Here is a 23,961-nt window from a genome sequence, read left to right as displayed (position 1 = left end):
TAGCTGGGTAGGTGAAGTAAGAAAGGTACCAAACACAGTATTTTCAGAAGTCACTTTTGATTTTGGATATTCACCCATAAATATATTAAATGAAACTGCTGCTTCTGAACAGGATGCTCAGCCCTTTCAACGCATTGTTGAACCATTTTTTATGGTTTTGAATGTTTGACGGCAATTTAGTTTTGAAGACGGACCTCAGAAGGAAGGAGGTGGCTATGAAAGAAAAATTCCCCTTCTCCCACTTCTGGAAGAGGGATAGCAGCCCCATCTGGTACTTAGGAATTTATTTCCTAACAAATGTCACTGAACTTCAGACCTCATAAGGATTCTTTTTTCTTTTACCTCTTCTCATTTAAGAATGCCTGTGGTCACCCAAGTTTAAATAATCCTGCATTTCAAACCAGCAATTTTCCTTGTTTACGCGTTAAAGGAAATAGATGGTGCTCCCACAAGCTATCTAGCCCAACATTCTCAAAACATTGTTAACCACTTAATCCACGCCGAGCAACTAACGGGGACCAGGTTTGGCTCTGGTGAAACATGTAACCTACTTCAAACTTTCAGTACTGCAAAACAAAGACAATTGAGCAGAAAGTTTGTTCTGTTCTTGCTGAAGACTGTGCTCTTCCAAAGCAATTACTTGGGTCTTTTCCATGCCAATGGCATGCTCCTAACCAAGCAAAAGAGCTGAATATGCATGTACTTTGCAAAATATCCAGTCCTGCGGTTTGTTAAATCCCTCTTCCTTAAATACAAGGAAGAAAACACCATTCTATTTCTTCTAGGATTAAAATGGATGTTAGGCCGCAGTAGAGAACATTTCTGACTAAGGCAGCAACAAGACAGTTGTCATGCTTATGGCAGATGCACAACATTGTAGTTTACATTGTTTAACAAGGACAAAGAGTGAATAAACCTACTAAAGCCAACAGAATTACTCTGAATTTATAGCAGGACTGTGGAGGGCAGAATTCAGCCTGTTCCCATGAACAGAAATTCCTGATATGCAGAATGATGGCAAACAAGCTTCACTGAGTTTTACAGGTGAGAGAACTGAAGCACAGGTACGCTGCACCTCTGCAACACCTTGCCCCAAACCACAGGCAGACAGGGCAGCTGAAAAGGGCTGCTTGCTATTTCCCAGTAGGGCCTCTTAACCCCAAGAACCTACTGACGCCTGCTGACTGCTTTTAAAATAGATCAGTGCTTTCTGGAGGTGGAAAAGAGGAGGCACGTGAGGTAAATTTTATATATTTATTTTAAATCTGGATGAAGAATTGTATTAAAATATATTATTCTCTTCACCCCATGGGTAACTCTCAGCAGCTGATGAGCTAATCTCAGCAGCCCGTCCGGTATCTATTAAAATCAGCTGTAGCTTACCCTGGTAAAAGTCCTGCCCTGGAGGAGGTTGGCGGTGCAGCATAAAATGGGTCTGTTATAAAGCTTGGGCATGGGAAAAAATGAATCAAAATGTAAGTAAAGGAAAAAAAGCATGTTTGTTTTTTGTTGTAAAATATTTCTGTAAATTTAATACAAAACTCTAGTTGTTGAAATTCCGTTCCTGTGGATATATAACACCTACCTGAGCTCTCTAAGGCTTGTAAGGAGAATTAAATAGCCAAAGAGAATATGAGGAAATTATAAAAGAGACAGGGGAAAAAAAAAAACCAACTTAATCCCTGTTCTCTTGGACTCCTAGTCCTTTGGAAGGCAGTGTCAGGAGCCACAGTGTCAGGATCCAGAATGATGCTGGATCAGGCAGTGAGCCACCTCTTGGCCCTCCTTTCTATTTTGCGGCATGTACTTAGGAAGCTAGGTGTGCCTCCTTAAATGTTTTTTTCCTGGGAAAGGTCCTGTGGCTAAGCGGAACTGCAAGAAGGTTGTGTTGAAGAAAAGAGTCTCTAAGGTAATCTGGGTATTTGAAAGAAGCTAGCTAGCTGGCTAAAACTGTCCTTTTTATAGAAAGCATATAGGGTTTCCTCTCCTGTCTTTTGCAAGCTGCATCGAGATTTCCAGTGACTGATAATGAATTTCCTGACAATAACAACTATTGTATCACTCAGTATTGTCTGCTGTAAAAAAAGAGCAAAAATGTTTTTATGAAGCAGTAGCCTTGACTTAGTTATTTGCTACATACTATGACATACAATGTGTTTCCCAGCTGTCAGCGAGTAAAGGTCTGGGGTTTCATTCTCACTTGTGCTAAGGATACTTGCTCTTATAAACATTTGTTTTTCAAAGTTCCTATAGGTCTAGGGATTATCAAATCAAAACAGTTTATTTTAAGCTAAGTAATGTATGAACATTGGGCCACTATAAAATGCTGTAGTGGAGTATTTTCTGCGAAGACTGAACTGCTGGAGAGCTTTTGATCAAGGCTCACAAGCTGAAAGAGAGGGGAGGAAGCCTATAGAAGTATTCCTTCTAATGCACCAGGCTTGTACCTGCAACCATGAGTTGTTTCTAGTGCTATGAACCCAAACGTTTCTGCAAGGCAAGAAGAAATCAGCAGAAATGACTGTATTTTCTCTCTGGGGCCAAGTGAGTTATCAGCTCTGCTGTGCAGCGGAAAGAAATGTGGTATCGACACATATAGTGACATTGCAACTTGTCTTTGATTGGGTGCTCCCCAGTGAATTTTCTGAGAAGTAAGATTCAAGATGTGTGAAGATAAGGACGCATGATAAATACAACCCTGATACGGAACCGACTTATAGTTGTTGATGTTATTTCCACCTTCAAAATACCTGCTTATTTTCTCCTATGCTTTATATTCATTTGTTGTCCAGGACCTATACCTATGAAGATCTGATTTTTTTTCTGCTCTAACTGTATATGCTCTCAGGGCTAAAGCATGTCCAGATGTCAGTGATTCATAGTGTGTTAAATTAAAAATGTGTAACTTTGCAGGCTCAGGGATTTAAATGGAAACTTTTAAATGTGGCTATGAAGTGCCTCACCAGTAGATGCCCAGTCTTAAAAAGTGATCCCATGGTATTATAATGCAAATAACAACAAGTAATGAAAATGGGTTTTATACTTTCCTCCTTTTAAGGTCATACTATTTCAACCAGATTTATGGAAGTTATAGCTAACTGCTTTGCAAGTAGCCTAATCCTGACTTTTCAATTTCTGGTGTGACCCTTTCCATTAACCAACACACAAAAGCAGGTTCATTACAATGTTTTTCAGCTTTGTATTTTTCCTGTATCTAAAGTGCAGGTTTATTGTCTTTCCCAACAACTTTTTTTTTTTTTTTAAATCTATGAAGTTACATAAATGACCTCAGCTCCAATTAGCATAAAATGACAGGGCTGTATTGAGTGTAGTGGAATGGTGCTGACTTGCATCAGCTGTAGCTTTGGATTACCGTGTTGAATTTTTGCTTGCTGCTGGTGTTCGTGATCACGAGCTAAATGCAGATACAAAGGCCTATCCTCTACAGATCTTACTGAATGAGCAGTACAAAGCACAAAGAAAAAGCTCAACAACTTTGTCACTGACAAGATTTTACTGCTTTTCTTTTTTCTTTCTTTCTTTTAATGATGCTTTCGTGACCTGATCCTACTCTCACTCACATCAGCTCTAGGACTTTCTGCCAGTTGTGTTGTGAGCAACATTTCTGCTTGGTGCTGGCTGGCCTTGAATTGCAAGGCTGACTGGGAAGGGGTAATTCCTAGCTTCTGGTGGAGTCATTCTTGCTTACAAAATGTGATTAAATAAAAAAGCCAGACCCACGCTTCTGAGGATGTCCCGTTTTTTGAGAGGAAGAGAACAAAAGACATGACCAAAACATAGCTGTTATTATCATCAGCATTTTTAAGAGAGGTGCAAAAGAGGATACTTGTCCAATACTCTTGCTAAGAGTTTTACCAGTACCATCCCCTGACAATTATTCATTTTTAGACAGACAGTGACATCACCATTTCTGCATTTGTTGGACAACAGGGCTAATGAGCTGACGTGTTAACAGTACTGGTGATAGAACAGGCATGCACTCTGAAATAAATGTCTGTGGATGGATCTTACGGAGAAACAAAATTCCCACATTACTGTGTGATAAGTTCTTCTAGTGGAGAAATAAGTTTATCTGATAAAGCATTCTCTGGAAACTTGTGATTAAATTTGAGCTGGAGTTTTGATTAATGAGAAGTGTGTGACAAAACTCAGCACCTCAGCATTTTGGTATCTTGCCCACGATAAATACTTAAAGCAGCGTCTTGCTTTGGCCATCCCAGTCTGTCTAGTCTTCCCATTTTAAAATGGTTGTCACATGAAGAATCATTTGGCAAACATGCACTTATTTTCTATGCTGGTAATACTATTACTGTCTCTCCTCAAAGATAGAAGCCTAAATTTAGGGAAGGTTTGGAGGAGGAGTGGAAATGAAGAAAAGGGATGAGAAGATGAGGTGCTGGGACAGGTAGGGCAGAGAGTGGTCTTACCGTTACAAATGACGTGAATTCTTAAAAGCTCACAAACAATAAACCAGTTTGGTTCAGTCCAAACAACTCCTTTTAATTCTTTTGAGGAGCTTCATCTTATTTCTGTTATTTCTTCCCTCCTATATTGAATTTCTAGATGGAAAGTTGCGGGGAAGGGGGTGAAGCAGCTTAATTTGGGCATTGTTGAATAAGGGTATTTCCATGACTTCTTGTTTCCTTTCAAATATTTTCTTTCTTCCTTTAAGACATTTCTCAGAACAGATCCCTCCCTGTGACTAGTTTCAGTTTTAGTGAATCGGCATTTCCCAGTGGCCAAAAAAATGTCTGAGATGAAGCATTGCCCAAGGGTTTCAATTCCTCTAGAGTGCTCCCAGAGGTACACTGGGGCAGAAACAATGGAAGCATCCCTAAATCATTTAGGTTGTGAACTATGTTGCTCTGAGATAAGTCAGCAAAGAAAATCATCCATCAGGAAGAAGCTCAATTTAATTGATTTGTAGAGGTCCTCCGGCTCAAGCTATATTCTGGTTCCATTTCTGTATGGGTTTCTCAAGGCAGCTGTACAGAGAAGTGCTCCTATTAACTGGTGTTTCAATTAGCATACCTTGCTTTGGCAAGTTTATGGAAGGTGTAGACACCTTTTAAACATATAAACTCCATCCTTAATTGTCTGCTGCATCTACATGACAATTATACCAGACCTCAGTCAGGACTGATTGTGCATATATAGAAGTTGTGACGGTAAGGCCCAATGGGAATATGTTAGTGTCTTTTAAGGATTAGGAATGGACTGTTTTATGGAAGGTTTCTGTTTCCTAAGAACTTAACTACATTAATTTCACTTTGATTCCATTCTATAAATCTTTTTTGGGAGAAAGCTTAATTTAATTCATTTTTTGTAAAAAAAACTGATGCAATATTACCACTGCTATTTAAAAAAGAAAAACGGAAATGTTCCATGCCAGACACATGGAATGATGATATTCTGGTGCTAATTAGTCTTCCTCTAAAAGAAAACATTGACAAAAATCACTGAATGCCTGCAAAGCCTTTAGATTTCAATAGAACTATGTTTTCTGACTGTCAGCAACCTGTTTTCATCTATCCTATCTCCAGAAACCACACTTCCTCCTTATGCTGATATTCACTTTTTGAATAATCAGTTTTCCACTCACATTTTTGTAAAATGCTCCACTGCTGTGCTTGGATTTTAGTACTTACAGGGAAATCTAGATTAGTGAAACTTAGCGTTTGGTTAGTGTGTTATCAGATGTAACCAAAGGTCCAGCTAGAGTTTTTACCCATCAAGAAAGAGCCCATAAGCTTGCATTTTTCACTTTATTATTCTCTTTTTAGCTGAAGTCTGATCCTGCACTTGTGCCTGTGCCAGGCAGATTTGTGTCCCTGGGAATCTCGTTGTTGTATGAGACTGCAGGACCGGCCTTTTTTCTGATACTACAGGGAAAAAAATGCATGCTTCTGGTCTGCAAATAGAACTGATTAAAAAGAGCGCTGTGCTTAGGGAGAAACAGGGAATAATGTTGAGCTCATATATTTGCTCAGCCTAATAAAATGCAGTCTTTTTCTTAAAATGCTTCTCTTCAAATCGCACCAGTGACCAACTACTGCTTACTCTGACTTGGGGATGAGGGTTTCTTCACTCAGTGGTTTTCATGGAGACCACTGAGGATAGATTAAGTGCACAGGCTTTTGATCAGTAAAATGGCTTTTCTCCTTTTAATGTCACATGGAAAGCGACAAGTGAAACTCCTGAGTCTAAGGAAAAGGATGTGTGCTGTTTTTACCATTGAGCTTGCATTTAATTGAAGAGAACTTCATCCTTTAGAGCGCACTTTGTGAAACACAGCTCTGAGTGTTGAGGTATGTGTTACCATTCCTGCTGCACTCAGCAAATTTGCTGTGTGTTCAGCAATTCTAACACTAAAGCAATATTTTGTTACAGGGGATACAAATCCCCAAAGTAGAATTTGTTATGTGAAAGCAGAAGAAAAGAGGGACTAAAAGATGATTGTTTGGGCAATTTAAGTAAACCATATCACAGGAAGCCATCGTATTTCAGACTTGAGGGTAAATGGGGACATCATTCTGTCTCAGAATGTAAATACATTTTGCCATCAAACTACGAAATACTAGATATGCTCCCACTCTTTTTGATGACAAAATATATCTGCCACACAACTCTTCACTATGCTTAATGCTTATGTCTCTTTTTACTTCATAAATGTGAAAATAGGCAAGAAAAAAGATAATAATGTAAAGGCAGGCTTATTTCTGGAACAAGCGTTATATGCAGCCATTTGTTTCCTCCCAGCTAAGACAGTACTTGTTTAATTGGAAGGAAAAGCGTCATAGCATGGCTAACTGGCTTCTGCTGCTGAAGTCTGTGCCAGAACCGTCAGGGTGGTGCTTCTTGTGGGGTGGTGTTTCCACTTTCTCATGGATTCAACCAACAGGACTCTGACATAAATAAAGACGAGGGAACAAGCTCCGTTCCCTTAGCTGTGGTCTACCTAAACCTCCTGCTGAAGGCAGTGAACTCTGAAAAAGGCAGAGGTCACAGGATGGCATGGTGTAAAACCCTTCATCTGTCAAGGGCATGTTTATACTTGGAAATAGGCCAGGGATGTTCGCGTGTGAATATGAGTTCCTTCCCTGTTCTGCTTTATCCACTTCTAAAAGGTAGATAAATCTGAGTGTTTCCTGAACTGTAAAGTTCTAGTTCAAACAGACCAGCAAACAAAAAAACTGATGTGTTCCAAATTGGCATTAATCTCTATTTGTCTGAGTTAGTCCATGCCTTGTGGGAGCTGTAGTTCAGGGCTGGTAATCCCTGCAGTGCAGCCTCTTCTCTGGTCAAACAGCTGTGCTGCATCAGCCTCATATTCTGCTTTGTGCTGATTTCCCTTGATCAAAAGTTCTCCTGAAAGCTACTAGTTTCTACAGAAAGCTTTCAAAATTTGTCAGAACTGTTTTCCAACAAGGAAATGTTTCCCCTAAGTTTTCTGGCAAATGTTATTTTCTGGATAGAAGGGACAGCACAACAGACCAGTTATGGGAAACACTGAACCAGAAAGAGTGTTTAAGTGATGATGGTGATTCTTTTTTCACATGTAGCTTTCCCTAGTTTGAAGCTCATGTGTGAATGAATGATTCATCACAGATGCAAAGGAGACTTTGTGCTTTCACAGCACCTTTCCCAAAGGATGTTCTCAAAGCAGTCTGTACAGAATGAGTTCCCTCATAATTACTATGCATATTTTGCAGATGAGCTTGCTGAGGTGCAAAAACACCACTCAAGACTATGCAGAACTCTGGCAAGGATAAAACCCAGGTTTCCTGAATGTCAGATTTGTCTGAAGGTTCCTTCTCTTTGCTGGTTGCAGCAAACGAGAGTAAATTTGAACGCAGAGCACAAAAAGAAGGAATAAATTCTAAGATGCAGCTTTTGTATCTTTATGCTCCTTGGACATTCTTCACACTTAGGGGTGTAACCGTTTTGTGACTAAACTTGTAGCACAGCTATAAAAGCTTGGGGCTAACCAAAGCTAATCTTAAACCATCCCTCATTATCTCTGTCATTTGTAGGGTGAGTTTTAGAAGGCGGTATTTTTATTTGATAGAAGGAGCCGATACACCTCTGTTGTCAACAACAGGCTTAGCCAGAATCAATTCATCATTATAATTACCTGCCTCAGGACTCCTTTTTGACTTGCTTTGCCTTTCTGGCTAATGAGATGCCTTACCTCAGCACAGCTTTATAACATGCCCGCTGTTGATTTACTGTTGCTTGAGGCTATACAATTCCTGCCTGACAGCAGTTCCTAAGCTTTGCCTGTAAAACTTGTATGGCAGCCAAACCACACATTTGCAGAAAGACAATAGGCAAACGTGCACAGAAATGGATGGGATGGATAGAAATTGCTGCCGGTCCTGCTTAGAAAGACGTCTATAAGACATGGTCTTCTCTTGCTACTGCTATGGGAAGGGAGAAGGCTTATGTACAGGACAACTGCATTGCAAAACACTTCAAGATTCTTAAAACTGCCAAACACACAGCTTGCTAACCAGCCATTTCAGTTGATGGAAGAAGGCAGAGTGGCTCACTTAAGCCATTGGGACAGGTGTCACATGTCTGAGAAGAGAGTCATAGTTTTGGATGTCAAAACAAATATTCCCAAAATCAAATCTTCAAGATTTCCAACTTTCCTTAATACTAAGGATTGTTTTTACTGATCCCTAGAGGAAGAAAATTTGGAGGACACTTTCCTCAGACAAAGGAGACCACTGCCAAAGTACTTCCCCTTAATTAGGCTTTTATTACACAAAGGCATTAGCAGGTAGTTGTAGCTGTAGCAGTAGAAATCGTTTTTTGCAAGGTTAGGATGATAAAGAATGGAGTATGTTTTACCTCAGACTGTTCTGTTAATAATAACCCTACAGTACTCTCTTTTCTATTACCGTTTCAATCCCATGGTCTCTTTTTAGTGTAAAACTGAGCAATTCCAAGGGATTAGAGACGTGCCTGCCTCTGATGGAAGCAGTACGCTGCCATGAGGTTTGCCATCCAGCAGGCCTGCCACCAATACACAGCAAATACTGAGTCTCAGGGCTCTTAGGCAAAATAAAGTCAGGATTAAAGCAATCCTGTCCTGAGTAACAAGAATTGGTTAGTGCTAAGCAGGTTGGTAGCTACTTTGCTGAGGGTAAAATGCTTTATAAATGTGCATGTTTAGTTTATTCTACAGTTGGCAGCGTAGCTATTTGTTCTTATGCAGCATAGCTGACCTTTCATAGGTTGCAAGGAATTAAATAAAACAAGTTATAAGTCAGCCAAATAGATGGTCTAAATTTTCTAAAGAAGGTGACTTGAATTCAGAAAAATGCATATTCAAACTTGCTGAAAAATTTCTAGGTAGAAACTTAGAGAAAACAGGTGCTTTAGTGCCTCTGATTTTTGCATCTCATCAAGAAGTTTGCATTTAACTGAAATCTTTATTTTTTTCAGTGTAACTAGGGTTTTAATACAGGCCCTGTAGCAACCAGGTTTATGCAGAATGTCCTACTACTTTCAGTGGAGCTGTGGAAGGTGGGGGGAGGGAGAAGAGACTTCGCCATGCAGCGGGAGGAATTTTTCTCCTTTCGGGCTTACACTGTGCAGAGCACACACATGCACATTATGCTAAGGAAACTAGGCTAATGGTCATTTAGGCGGGTAAGATCCTACAATTAAAGTACATAGCACTTATTCCAAGCTATTATCTTGGGCTTTCCAACAGACTTCAGCGCAGCTCTGCAGTATGGTGCATTTCCTGTGGCCCAAGCTGGCTAGCTGAGGCATCTCTACATAGTGCTGTAGTGCTGTACTGCTTCATGCAAGCATACAATAAAATGTGATGTCTTCTGTGCTGTCAGATAAATAGGCTATTTGCCATGTGTTCACTAACTACCTTGGAAGCTATTTAAATGCTACCGTGGATAGGTAAACTGTACTGCCCCAGAAAAGTTCACTATACATAGTGTATAGGGGAAGAAGAAAGGAGAGAAAAGACATAAGATTTCTCAAGAAAACTCAGATAATTGCTCCAACAAAGATCCTATCTCTACCTGTGCAGCAAGTGCAATTTTCTCATTTTATCATCCCGCACAACCTACAAAGCATAATTGTGGAAAAGCTGAGCAAACCAACCTCTTTATAACTTGACTTGGAATGATTTCACAGATCTTTTTCTCTTGCTCAGAAAGAAAAAAAAAATCCATTTATTCTTATCAAGGAAAATTAACTTATAACAAGGAAATCAAAGCATTAGAAGATGCCTTCCAAAGGTCTGATATGGAAAAAGGCCAAGTTGAGGGTGAGGCAGGGGAAAAGCCTGAAACAGACCGTCTTGCCAATCTAAATTAAGAGATGAAAGTTTAAACCAGTCAGGAACTTCCGGACAAGAGACATCATCTGCTCATATAACTTGGATATAAATACCATGCTTTAAGCTCTAAAGGTAAGGCAAATGCTAATAGCTGGAGCTGTTGAGCCGGGAATGGGGGGCCTGTAGGAACTTCTTTTTGGCCTGGCAACAAGGGGTCTGGAAGGCCAGGAGAATCTCCTTCCTACCTCAGGTACCTTTCCTAACTATTTTCAGCCATCAAGGCACTGTGTGCCATCAGGCTACCTGGCAGGTATCCTGTGAAAGTAAAATGAGGGAGTAACAGGAGATGGGGAAAGCCTGAGAGGGACAGCAGGAATAAGGGGGACCCACATAATGCAATGCCTCTCACTGGAGCTTTGGGAGCTCTCAGCTGCTGCAACAACGGCTGCACCATAGAGCCGTTGCAGCTCTTACTTTCAATCAAGAAATTTTGCTGTAGATGAACATCAGGTGCACTCTTAAAAACTTTAGGTTTGGTACCAAAACATCCCTCATTATCATCATCATCTTGTTCCCTCACTCTTCCAAGTATGGCCCTTGTCTCATCAATCATTGCTTTCCCTTTGTAGTTCAGATCCACTGGGACTTCTGCCGCAAGGCAGTACATCATTTTTAATTAAACAAAAATTACTTGGGCAGATGATGTAACTGTTCATTAATTTGTGGGAGAGTTAATCTTACCACAGCAGCTCTCTTTTGAGTATATAATGCAAGACTGCCATAGGCCAGATATGCTTCAGCCTCCCTGGGGAGCCTGTGAGGACACAAGATCACATACTTCCCCACACCTTTAGCAGCTGCGGTAGCACAGATCCAAAATGCTCTACTGTGTCTATCAATCGAAAATTAAGCAAGCTCTTGCGAACCAGACATTTCTTTTCCTCCTCCAGCAGTAAAGTTACTGCTGTAACTTTATATAGTTAAGATACAGGAAGTATAAAAATATATATATATCCCACAGGCTACCACTAGACATTAACCACTTAATTGGTGGTCAATGCAAAGTGTCCTACTTTGGAGCTACGACATGAAAGCAAATGCACACACCTTGTTAGTCAAAGCTGGACCATCAATAGATCTCTGCATGGAGGGTGGCACCTGGTAAATATCTTGTCCCACTAGTCCATGACCAGTGGGTATTTGGTAAATTCCCTGATTCAGATGGGAAGGTGGCACTTGGTAGACAGGGTCCCGTGCTGAAGCATGTGAACTTGGCACTTGGTAGATCTTTTGCTGGTTGAAGGACTGATGCATCAATCCTGAATTGGACATATCTTGGCCAGGAGGACTGTCCTGTACCACTGGACCTATCAGGAGTTTCACACGGTTGCCTGGAACGATGCCTTGCCGGCCATGTAAGGAGCAGAGCCACCATCCTTCAAGACCTTCGGTGTTCTGTTCTATCACTGTCAAAATGTCTCCTTTGCGGAAGGCCAACTCTTCTGCGCATTCAGGGACATTATCGTACAGGGCTCTTGCCATAAGATTCTGCGGAGAAAGAAGGGCAAGAAAAACAAATGAACAAACAAACTAGAATTTTCTAAAACTTCAAGCACATTCTAGGTGGAGAGAAGTAAGAACTGAATTTGAAAAAGAAGCGTGCAGAAAATCAAAATAACACAGAAAATAATGTAGCACAGGATTCCTCTGTCACAGTTTGGAGAAATGAGAGGCTCATGTGTTAGCAGCACTGCTAGTGAGAACTTTTCTGGTAACACTAGGTCAGATAGAAGCTCTTTATATGGTCTGTTCACCTGGACGGGAGTCAGGAGAGTTCTGCTCTTGGCACTAAGATGCTGTTCCTGTGACTGGGGGCTTGTACCTTGATCTATTGACATTATAATAGGGAAATCAATGTGCTCTGTGTACTGCTGCAGCTAGCTAGCTGATATTTAAAGTAAAACTTGAAACAGACTCTCAGGGACGTGTTCCAGAGCAATTGTTTCCAAACACTTTTACGTTTGCTGAGTCCCAAAAGACTTTCCAGTAGAGGTGCAGATCCCTTTAGTGTAAAGACAGTGGGCTGGCTTTTCTTAGTTGCCACCTGCAGGCTCCTTAAAGGCAGGGATTTGACATAAGGACAGGCCCACATAGATTGGCACAGCTTTCCCAAAGGCAGAGGCATGACTCCATCTGGGGTCACTGAGCACCTTATTTTTTAAATAATGTTATTTAAATGTTTTATTTAAATAATGTTATTTAAATTAAAATTTCTCACCACCTGGTGAGAAAAACCAGCCTAAAATACAAATTGACAAAATGTCACAGTTTTTGAACTATGATCCTCATGTTGGTATGTAGCTCTGTGCCTTCTCATTCTATCTGTAAACTTCCTTGGTGACACTGCAACACAGCACTAGCTTAATAGGTAAAAAGCTTCCTCCCCCATTGCCTCAAAACCACCGCCACCAACAACAAACCAACCACAAAGGACAAGGTTCCTCAGCGTCCCACTCTCCGTATAAAGATCTTGAAGAGAACATTATTTAAAAAATAAGGTGCTCAGTGACCCCAGATGGAGTCATGCCTCTGCCTTTGGGAAAGCTGTGCCAATCTATGTGGGCCTGTCCTTATGTCAAAAAGCGTAAGACTTTAGGTACCAAACATTACCATAGAATATGTCTATGTGTAACCTGGGAGGAGTCTAAGGGCAGCCAAAAAGTGTCTTTGACCTGTATCAACATAGCTTAAGCATTTGTACATGTGTTTTGCTTGATCATGTCAAGCGGAGCAGTAAAACTAACACAGGGAACTTCATACAGGTCTACTCCCAAGGATTTGCCTAGTGTTTCACGCATTCTTTGCAGCTTGCCGTGACCTCCATTTGTTGTGGCTATGCTACCAGCAGTACCTCTGCTAAGAAGTTTTAGGCCAACTTTGAGCCAATGTAAGATTGTGGTCTGTGAGGTACAGATGTGTTACTAACAAGTGCCGCCATCTCTCACAGACCGAACCAGCTCCCTTTCCTCTTTCTTTGCAGGCCTGCATGGCACATTCAGTTCTGAATAATCAGCCGAGCTTAGGTATTTGATGGAAAGTAGGCAGGCTGTCTGTACTGACATTCTTGGACCCCACACAAAGGCTGTGAATGCTTAATTTCTTGGCTCTGGTGATGTTTCCAAATGTGTTGGCAACAACTGTTCCATGCCTGCCTGCTTTTTGGTGAAGGCAGTCAGCAGAGATGGCTATAAAGTAATTATAAACACTTGAAAAAAATATAGGGAGCCCTGGATCTGAAGCGACCCAGCTAAAGTATTTGGATGCAGCACACAAACTGAAATGTTGCTAATCCAACATAAGATAGGATATGCAGCTGCCTTGAAGATTTATCTTCCCTCTGTTAAAGGGACAATGTCGAGTACAGTTTAGTAGTTTTATCTGCCGTATTTATCCTCCTTCTCAACATATCAATCTTTTTTTTTTATCCCCCACTTATTATATCTTTTCCCATTGACACACACTGACGTTTTTCCATCATCTCCGTGTTTCATCAAGACAGCAGACTTCCATTTGAACTTGCTCAGTTCAACTTTTCTTAAGTTTAGCATTTGGACAGGAGGTTGTATGAAGCGCTGACTGGTGGATGGAGAAAGGGGAAGCTCAGATGTCACATAAAAGGTAGATGAATATTCTTTTCTCAAGATGTGGTGGTGAAACAGGGTGTATGAGATCAGTTTTCTCTTCTCTGAATAGGGGATCAGCTTTCAAATGTATGAGAAACACTGGCTTTGACTTTCATCAGCATCATTAGTGAGGTCAGTATAAATTAAGTTTTGGCTTGGAAAAGTAGGACTGCCATCTTGAACTCCCATGTAAACAGCAGCACAAGGGCCCACGATTGTCTCTGTATGTCTACTCAGCTCATCAGTCAACAACACTAAGAAATGCGAATAGAGATAAAGCAGAGAGCAATTTTGTCAATGCCATGGCAGAACTGTAAAATTATTCTTTAGCATGGTCAAAGCCAGTGGTCTCTTCTTGTACGCTACATCTGTGCTCTTGCTACGTTGACCTGGCTGCTCAGCTGAGCCCAAGGAGCTCCGACAAGAAAAGCTCCTGTCTAGTCAATATAAAAGTTCAAGTTAATCTCCTATCTATCTACATTCTTTGTAATGTGTCTTTCACAGGCAAAATCTATGAACATAAGTAGCTCAGCCTGTGCAACTGACTATTTAAAGGAGACATTTACAGAGAATGTTGTTTAAAGAAGGGGGAAGATGTCGGGGAGGGATCACAAAACAAGCAGGTTAAATCAATGATAAATGCTTATTCTTCTATACTGGGTGATTAAAGGTATTTGAAAAGCCTGATCGGCTTCTACAGCAAAGCGATTCTCACAACAAAGCTGGAATGGTGGTAGAATTAGAGCAGATAAAAGTTCCCATGTGAATTTTTTTTTTCCAGTTGCTCATTATCTCTGTCCCAGTGACCTTCTCACCACCTGGCGTGCAGCATGTTAATACTTTCTGGATGCGCTTCAAGAACTTCTTTGCTGCAAATAGCTTCAGATTCTCATTGTCAGTGTTAACTCAGGCACCAGCATGTGAATTACACTAATTGGTTGCTGCTTGTTTCACAGCAATTTCCCCCAAGGCCTTTTAAATAGCCCACAGCCATGCCACCAGCATCAGTCACCGATGACACAGTGAAGCAGGCAAAATATTCCTCCAAATAAGCACTGGGACCAGAAACACTAAGCCTGTTGCTTGTTGCCAGCAACATCAGCACTGTTCTTGCTAAGCAAGCCTTCTGTGTCTTGAGTATTTCCCTGACTTCAGTCTTCCTTCACAGGATTTCTTACTATGAGTTTCAGGAACAGTGTCACATTGCTTTCATTAGCCAGCTGAGTCAGTCTTGAGAAAAATGAAACTGTCACTGCAGACTGTCATCAGGAAAACTTTTTGAAAGCCACAGAGGTACCTCTAACCTGCTGTGATGATCAAAATGGTAGTCTCTACTTTTCCACACATAGAAAGAATTCCCGATCAAAGACCAACACTTGTGGGATTTATCTGGATTGATTTGTCAAATTCTAATAGCTTTTGAATACTGTGGGCATCATAGCTTGCATCTTGCAACACTCCCTCTCATTGGTCTCATCAGCTGGGGAGGGTTATCTGTAATTAATTGGACTTGCTCTTGGAGGCATGGCTCTGTCACCCATCCGTCTGTGAAACAGGCACGAAAGCAACACTAACATTACATATGAGAAGGCAGACACACATCAATGACCTTTTTGTATGACTGAGTGATAAAAACCCCTTGTCTACTTCCTAAACAAACTGGCAACAGAGAAAGGGCTAATGTGAAACTTGTCTTGGATCTTGTTTTGGCAACTGTCAAGTTGCACAGAAGTCCCTTTATATTTCTAATACAAAGAGGAAAAAAAGGAGGACAACAGATTCAGAACTACAAATTCAAGTTCTGTAATGGCAGGGGAGAAATGATCTGATCCTAGACGGGGAAAAAAATTTCATTTGCCATAGAAATCAGCTGTGCTTCATAAAATGAATTTACTGGCAGCTACTATGTTCTTTCAGTAAGATTAAGGATGGGAGTCTGTTGCTCTCCTTTGGTCCAATTAAATTAGCTGCATGACAGGTGCAGTGGTGCTCTCCTCAAAATCTGAAAGTATGCGTGATCTATATACAGCTCCATTCTCCTGAGCCCTGTGTTACAGCAGCCATATTTCAATTAATGAGTGCTTCTCTATAACCTGTTGACTGGAAAGATTCAGTTCAGCTTTTGTATCCTCAAGCCTTGCTAGTAACACTGGTATGTTTGGAAGTTGAAGCCAGGGTCAGGTCCCCATAGTGTTAACACTCTGTACAGGCAAAACAAAAAAACCCATTTGTTCTCAAGAAGCTTAAATTCCTCTTAACCTTGGACTCTTCAGTGCAGTAGAAAGCATCTTCTGTAAAATCACCTTTTAAAAAAGGAAGTTTTTCTGTCTTCTGTTAAATAAAGTGCTACCCCAGTCATCGGCAGGTTAAAGAGAAAGGGAGCCAGACCTTAATGACTGCTGCCTGGGGATTTCAGCTGGAACGTGCTGCAGGAAAGGGCTCAGCAGACTTCATTGATGCCTTGTGTCAGAAACTCTGTCTAAAAGAACTAAAATTGAAATGGATACTCTCTCGATTGAATGCAGATTACAGTGCCCATGGTCCAAACTTTCTACATTGGTTGAGACAAAAGTAAAACTTTCAAGCTCTCTCTAGGTAAAGTGAACCTGGGATTTAAAAATTCTCCCTGAATTTTCCTTTAATGCCAGCTGCAAGTCCATTAGATAAACCCTGGAAAGGCGTAATTCATATTCTCTGCACACCTTAGATTTTTCTCTCTTTTGTGTCCAGGATGCATGTCCTAGTAAATGCTGACTAAGAGCAAAAGAAGCTGCCCTGAAAGCTGTCAGCTGTTCCACTTGGAGAACCTGAAGCAAAAAAATAAGACTCTGTAAACTATTTGTCTTCTCAGATGCTGAAGGGATTACAGGCTATAAATGAGGTCTACTGCAGAACAGGCAAAAGTGTCTCCTCTCTCCTTAACTGACTGCAAATGACAGTTAACATGCCTGCAGCTGAATAAAGATGCATGAAAGTACTTTGAAAAATATGATCTGTTTTGGTTGACCTTCCCTGCAGCTGTTGAGAGGTATTAGTTGTTCAGCTTAAATAAGTAATTTTTAGTTAGAATACATTACTTAGGGTTATAATATGGTGTGATTTATGCTGTTTGCTTAGCTTTACTTAGCATAAGTAGCTAGATTTGCTGAAGCCTTTAGGCTGCAATAGACCTAATTTTCTTAGTGCATTCCTTAGCAGCTGGTACAGTGCTGTGATTAGTCTTTTAGTATAAGAAAAATGTTAATAATACACTAATGTTTTGGTAGTGTTTTCCCTAAGTCTGGGACTTTTCAGTTCCCCATGTTCTGCTAGTAAGTGCAGGTGCACGAGAAGCATAAACCAGAAGATAAGGAGGCCACATCCATCAGCAGAGACTGCAAATCAACAAGATAAGAGCAGTCAATGGCCTGCCTGCACACAGAAAAAAGAATCCAACAAGGTGTTAGAAGACCCCAAACCAAAAATTGCCACTGGATTAAAAGACGCATGAGGGGCGGCTGTATAGATTGCAAGGGTACAGTTATCCAGGCATTTCTTTGTTCAAGGTCTCTCCCTTTGCGGAGGCACCCAGCCCAGGCTGACCTTGCTGCCGTACCTTTCAATTAAATTACTTATTTTTATAAAATCTGATGCCTGAGACTCTGCTGTAGGAAACCTAGGGTCAGGTCTGAAGAAGGAGGGAACACACCTGAGAATAAGCACGTGTGTGAGGATTCGAAAGGGGCACCCGTCAGCCCACTGGGGTCGCCTACTGCGAAGGGGCCCTGGTCCGAGCGGTTAAAGACCCAGGTGGTACGTGTGTGTGCGAATCTTTGAATGGTGTGTGAATGCTTGGGCAGCAGCTTCTCCCTTAACACAGCTAAGGGAACTGATTTCTGTAATTTGAAACTTGAATTCTGTAATTCGTGGCTTGGAGGAGATGAAAAGGCTGTTTGTTGATGAGGCTGAATGGTGGAAGAGGCAAGAGTTAAAGAGAGCGGTGGAAACATCTACTCCTTCTGTTAGAGTAAACACATCCAGTGACGTGGGTAACAAGAGCGTGTGAGGTGCCCACAGCCATGGAAGCAAACACAGGAATAATAAATGACACGCTATGAGATTAAATACAATGGACTCTTTAAGGGCTGAGCGTCGCGGTGCCAAGCTCCTGGGCAGTGCTGCCGACTGGACTCCTCAGCCAGCTCTGCAATGAATGAACACTCGAGGAAAAGGTTCAACCAACCATAAGCTTGAAGAATTTCAGTCGCTTCCCTCAGAGGTGCAATATGAGGATGTTCCAGAGCATGCAGGCTTGTGGATACTGATCCTTGCTCTGTGCTTGGCTGGTGGGGCATGTTGTTTTGTTCTGTGTTGCCTTGTTTTTAAATATCGCTTCCTATGCATAAAGTTTATGTGAAAATAGAACCAGGGAAACCGCCTCTGCCCTTAAACTGAAAAAGGGTGGGATCCCTTCTTTCTATTACTGGACAAAGGGTTTCTTAAAATGCAAAATGGCTTCTCTTCTATCTTTAGCTAGCTTAGGAGAAGGAAGGAAGAGAGGAACAAAGAAAGGAAAGGTGGGGAGAGTCACCCCAAAGGAGAGTCTATGCACAAACCAGTAGCTTCACTTTGGATTTCTTTTAATTATCCATCACACAATATTTTTAATAAAGATTCCCCTCTCTCCTTTTCATTTTCACTATGCTTTTTTCTGCTTTAGATTTCTTTAAAACGAATTGCTGCTGTTCCAAAGTAAGCTTAAGCATTTATGTACCCTTGTGGTTGTAACAGGCCTAATAGTAATGATTTGCCTATGAGACTGAAGAACCGACCTGAAAATCCAGTAAAGATTTGAGTTTTATTTTGAGAGAAATAGTTTGACTACAAGCAGTACTGGTAGAAGAGAGAGAAATTCGGGCTCTGTTGTGCTTTCTGACAGAAGGGCTTTGGTGCGAGAGTCATTGGACAGTTTAACATTGGTGCTTTTTAGCTCCCATCTCCTTTTCTGTTTCTCACTGTTGCTGCCCCTTAAATAAAGAATTTATTGTGCTGTCTTGGCAAGGAAAGAAACTATTGAGGCAGAGCAGGTAACAGGTCTATTTATAATAAGCAACTTTTCATTAAGGCTACTTAATACAAGTTGACAGAGGTTACTATGTAAGACATTCAGCCTTGAAAAAATGTCTGTTGCTGGTCTCTTCAAACCTGGAAGAAGACAGGGCAAACAGCAAAGCTAGTATTTAGTACACATGAAGCTGCACTGGCATGTTCTTAGACATATCCCTGGGGGCACTGCCATGGGGAATGGACTGCAAAATGGCACCTTGCTGCTTGGCTGCAACGCCCCCCCCCACGTGTGCAGACCTGTAACAGCTAACCACCAGCAACAAGCTGTGTGCAGGTACTTTTTATCTTAAGTCGGTAACTACATAGAGGAGGCAGGAAGTGCCACCACAATATATATGAAAGTGCTTGCTGCACTACCAGGGTGTTGCAGTTACTACAACTTCAGCAAGAGGACCCTGAAAGGCTGTCAGCATCTAGCTCAGAGTGTGGGTCTGCCTGCTGGCCCTGGGGACTGTAAGCTTCCTTGGCTCACAGCTAATGGTAAAAGAGGGAGCCTGGTGGCAAAAGCTCAGCATAGTAATGTTTCAGTTGACTATTACAGGCAAAGTCCACAATTCCACTTTTTAAGTACTCTCTTGCTTTCTTCCTTCTTGGGAAGGAATCCAAATGCAGGAACCCAAAAGAATTAGGAGGGTAGAAAAGGTGGTGGGGAAGTAAAAAAAGGGAGAAGTGCAAAAGTGAAGGTTAGAGCAAGAGATCCTAACTGAAGCTTTGGCCTGTGTGAATGAAACACTTCACTGCTCTGCAATGAGTGCACCGGCTTGTTACTGTGCCTGACACTTCAAACTGGACAAGCGAGATGAAAAGAAAGCTTTCTGTCTCTCGATCTATCTCTAAGAGCAACAAAATGGTAACTCTACATTGGCTAGAATGACAATAATCTAGGCTTCGATTTGTTCGTTTGGATGATATTCTTTTGTCTCTTGAGTTTTTGTGTTTGGCTTGGCTTGTTTTATTTTATTTTAGTTAGAGGGAATGTGAGGTATGGAGGTGCTGCTCTGATTTCCTGGACATTACAAAGGTAATTATAGAAATATAATTTGAGGTCAGATGTTAAATAAGGAGTTTTTTTACCCCTTTTTACCCCTTCTGTTTCTGATGCAGTGAAGGATGGATGTATTGTATCACAAACACTATTTACATCACACAAAACCTCTGAGGTGCTCAGTGAACTTGTAGGGGGAGTTTAACGGAAGTGGCAACTCCCTTTTACTACATAGCAACCTTCTGTTTGGAGCCTGCGCAGTGAGACACAACAGGTCATAGCTATGCTAGAAAAGGGCATATCTGAGGTAATGCTCTTTCGCTCAGCCCTGGGGAACACCCCTGAGAATAATGCACACTGCTTCTGTCTTGTGAGACCACCCACCCTGTTTTGGAGCTATCATAGAAGGCAGATGCGGTTAGCGACAGTAATAGTTACAGTGAAGCAGAGCAGGGATTCACTGATGACATATCCTGATCTTATTCTCCTGCCCTCTGAGTTTCTGGGGTTTTACAGGAGTGCCAAAATACCATTTTCTTTGGTCTTTCTGGGAATACAAACCACGTCCCCTGACTTACCTTCAAGACCTATTAATATTTTGGGAAATTCCACCACACCTAACTCGCAAAGCTTTCTGTGTATGTTTTACCCTCGTAACCAGTTTCCTTTCCCCCCACCCAAGGAAGGGTGTGATCTAGTTCCATGACTTTAAAAGGCCTTTTCAAATCTGAGGGCTGTGTGCCTTCTGTGACATCAACGGGGGGGAAAAATAAAGCATGCAAACAATAGCCTTAGAGTAAATATGATCTCACTGTGATTAAACTGCAGTACATCAAAATCAAAAAGCAGATGGAAAACCTAACCTCTTTCCCTCAGGCAAGCAATTAAAAACTTAATGAAAGGAGATCGGATGTTGAATGCTTAAGAATTGAAGGAGCAGAGCAGGAGGGGAAGGAAAAAAAAAAAAAGGATGGAAGGAAAGAATCCTGAAACGTGTGTTTTGAGTTCTCAGTTTTCCATTTTCTGGCATTTGCGAGCAGACTTCTCCCAGACAAAGTTTCCTTAAAAAAAAAAAAAAAGCCACCCCTCCTCCCAAATTTAACCCTTCTCTGTGCAGCTCTGGGGAAACAATCACAACTCAATTGTCAAGAAACCATAGCTGTGTAGACACAGGACCTCAGTATTGTCACCAATTTATTTCTGTCTGGTATCTTCAGCTTTGGAAACTATGGGGGTTTTATTTTTTTTTTTTTTAAATCTAGAACTTAGCTAAACTGGGGCATGGTCTTCTTCCCCTAAGTCTCTCCAAAAATTCTCCATAGAAGAGAAAGTCACCCTTTTCTGTCAGTTTAGTGTTACTATCTGGGATACCACACAGCAGCCACAACTTGGGATGCTCTGAGAGTCCAGCTTACTGATGAAAAACAAGCTTGGGAATGAATGTTTCCAGGCTCCTACCAGTCCTCAGCAGGCTGGGGGGCAGGGGATTGCAGCAAGCTGCCTGTGAATCAGACATGCTTCCAGGGGAGCGGGGCCTGGCTGGCAGATGACACTTGCCACGTTCGGTCAGGGTCTTCTCCATACCACAGGGCACTGGCCAAAAGTCAACAAGCCTCCCAGAAGAGCTCAATTCTGCCAAGCTGACATTTTCTAGGGAAGCATAGCCCTGGAGAAGGGAGAGGGAGAGTGTGGGGGCACGTTTTAACCGTTTATAGTTACTGTGCTTAGTCTCAGATTGAAATACAACTTTAACTGTATTCTTGATCGCGTGAGAGATTGGTTTGTGCAGCTTCTGGGCTGCAAACAAGATAAAGCAATATAAGCAGGCAGAGAGAGAAAAAAAGAGAGGACATCTGCTTGTAAACTACGCCCTTCTGTAACACTAAAAATTCGTTTATTATCCTAAGCATTTTAACTGGATGTAAAGTCCATAGGACAAGGGTGTTCATGACCCTACCTACTGCAGGCTGTACGTTAAACAGAGTGCACGCTTCCAGTTGTTTTGTACTTAACCCTTTGGATCAAAAAATTCCTTTGAAAGTGAATCGTTGAAGGAATTGAGATCTAATCCAAGGATCCTTCAGCATTTTCTAAGATTTGTTGCCACCAAATGATTCACAGTATTGCTCCTGCTAAAATTTTCAACTTTGCTGTGACTGAGGCCTGCTTAAGAAAGGGCTTCTGATGTGCTGACTGCATTGCTGTAGAGTAAATCCATTCTTATTACGCTTTTCCAAGCAGGCTAATCCACTCTGACTGTGAATGAAGTGTTTTTAAAACAAACACCAAAACAGAAAGGCGAGAACAGGCCTCATCCCTATAGAGAAAAAAAATACACATTTTTTGTCATGCTATGCACTTGTGTTTCTAGGACTGCAAACGATAGCTTTAGCAGTCCTGTTTCTTGTCAAATGCAAGCTACGTGCAAATCTGCTGTGGAAAAATGAACTCCTTAAAATTAAGACAGTTTCCACTACTGTAATGTCTAGACCAACAGGCAAAAGAAAAAGGTCACTTGCCAAGAGCAGCCTGTGATAGACAGGCAGCAATATTCAAGGGCTGTACTCTTAGCTGCTATAAAGTGACCCAGTTTCACCGATACTGAGAGCTGCAGCCATTTCCAGGCAGCAAGGAGTACCTCTAAATGCCACTTTACTCAATGGTAACCTGAGTTAACAAATACTGCCAAATGCATGCCATAAATATTCTTTGGTGGTACAGTCCCAGAGGACTGTCTGATCAACCCTACTGAAGACTTAGCATAAAGCATCTTTCATGTGTCAGAGTACTGTTGTAACAGGTCCATTGCTTTCATGGATGCTCAGAGAGCACTTATTACATAAAGAAGCATCTTCAGAAGTGACCGGCATATTTACAATTCCAAGTGTCACTGAATGTGGGCTCCTACAGAGGTGTGCAGACTTTAGTGTCTCAAGAAGTCCAGCTACTTGTCTCCATCAAGGGCAGCTAGAAATGGGAACAGTAGAAGATAAGGGTTCTCAACAATCACTGCTGCTCAGGCAGATACCTGTGCATGCTCCTCTTAAGTGCTCATGTCGCTTTGAAAATGAAATTAAACTCGATCTTGGAGACAGGCAGGTTCCTAACTCCTGTTGGTACGAATAGGATTTAAGTACTTAAATGTCTGTGATAAGCTGGTCCAAAGAAAATAAACAAAACAAAAGTGACTTTAGCTAGGCCTTTAAGTGACCTAGGCCCATCTACTGAATGCAGATGTCATTCCCATGCCCCCAACACCTTTGATAACAGCAATGTGACAAGGAGGAAGCCCTAAGCTCCAGTCATGCTTTTGTACTTTTTGTATGCACAGAGACACAAGACTGTTTGCTATTTGCAGATACTGAGGGTACATCCTCTTTTCCCACACTGCTGTGCAAGAGCAGGGCCCCATGCTTGCCTGAGGACTAATATGAGTGCGGGCTCTTTGCAAGAAGACAAATAGGTTTCTTGTCTCCTACCATTTCTAAAGCTGGCCAAAGCAGCAATTGGGTGCACCCATTCCAATAGTGGTGCGTGGAGGTGTGTGTGACTCAAGAGAATTGCCTCATTCAAAGTTTTACTCAGGTCACTAGATGCACCTGGCCTTGTTGCAATGACTGGTATTTGTAAGGGAATACAAGCAGTTCAGTAATAAAAACTTCTCCCGTGCCACCACACGCAGGAGTTCAATGTTCAGTGATAAGATATCAGTGCAAGCATAATCTTTTCTAACCCTGCTTATTGCACTGCTTGAGATTGTAAGATTCCAAAGGTGAGTTTGTGCGTGGTCTCACTAACTGTAGACTAACACTTAATGAGTTTACAATAACGCTTCATGAGACTTCTCTAAAGTC

General features: G+C 41.5%; 1 protein-coding gene across 3 annotated transcripts in view; it reads right to left on the bottom strand.

Moving 5' to 3' along the window:
* Positions 1 to 23,961, bottom strand: part of NEDD9 (neural precursor cell expressed, developmentally down-regulated 9) — a 41,910-nt gene that overhangs the window by 13,314 nt on the left and 4,635 nt on the right. For all 3 annotated transcript variants that reach the window (XM_074575953.1, XM_074575954.1, XM_074575956.1), the window contains exon 2: positions 11,441 to 11,881. In XM_074575953.1, coding sequence (XP_074432054.1) covers positions 11,441 to 11,881 — 441 coding nt within the window. The remainder of the gene's footprint in view (positions 1 to 11,440; positions 11,882 to 23,961) is intronic.

The sequence above is a fragment of the Larus michahellis genome, chromosome 2, assembly GCF_964199755.1.
Source record: "Larus michahellis chromosome 2, bLarMic1.1, whole genome shotgun sequence".
In the NCBI taxonomy this organism is placed as follows: domain Eukaryota; kingdom Metazoa; phylum Chordata; class Aves; order Charadriiformes; family Laridae; genus Larus; species Larus michahellis.
This window is presented reverse-complemented; position numbering and strand designations above follow the sequence as displayed.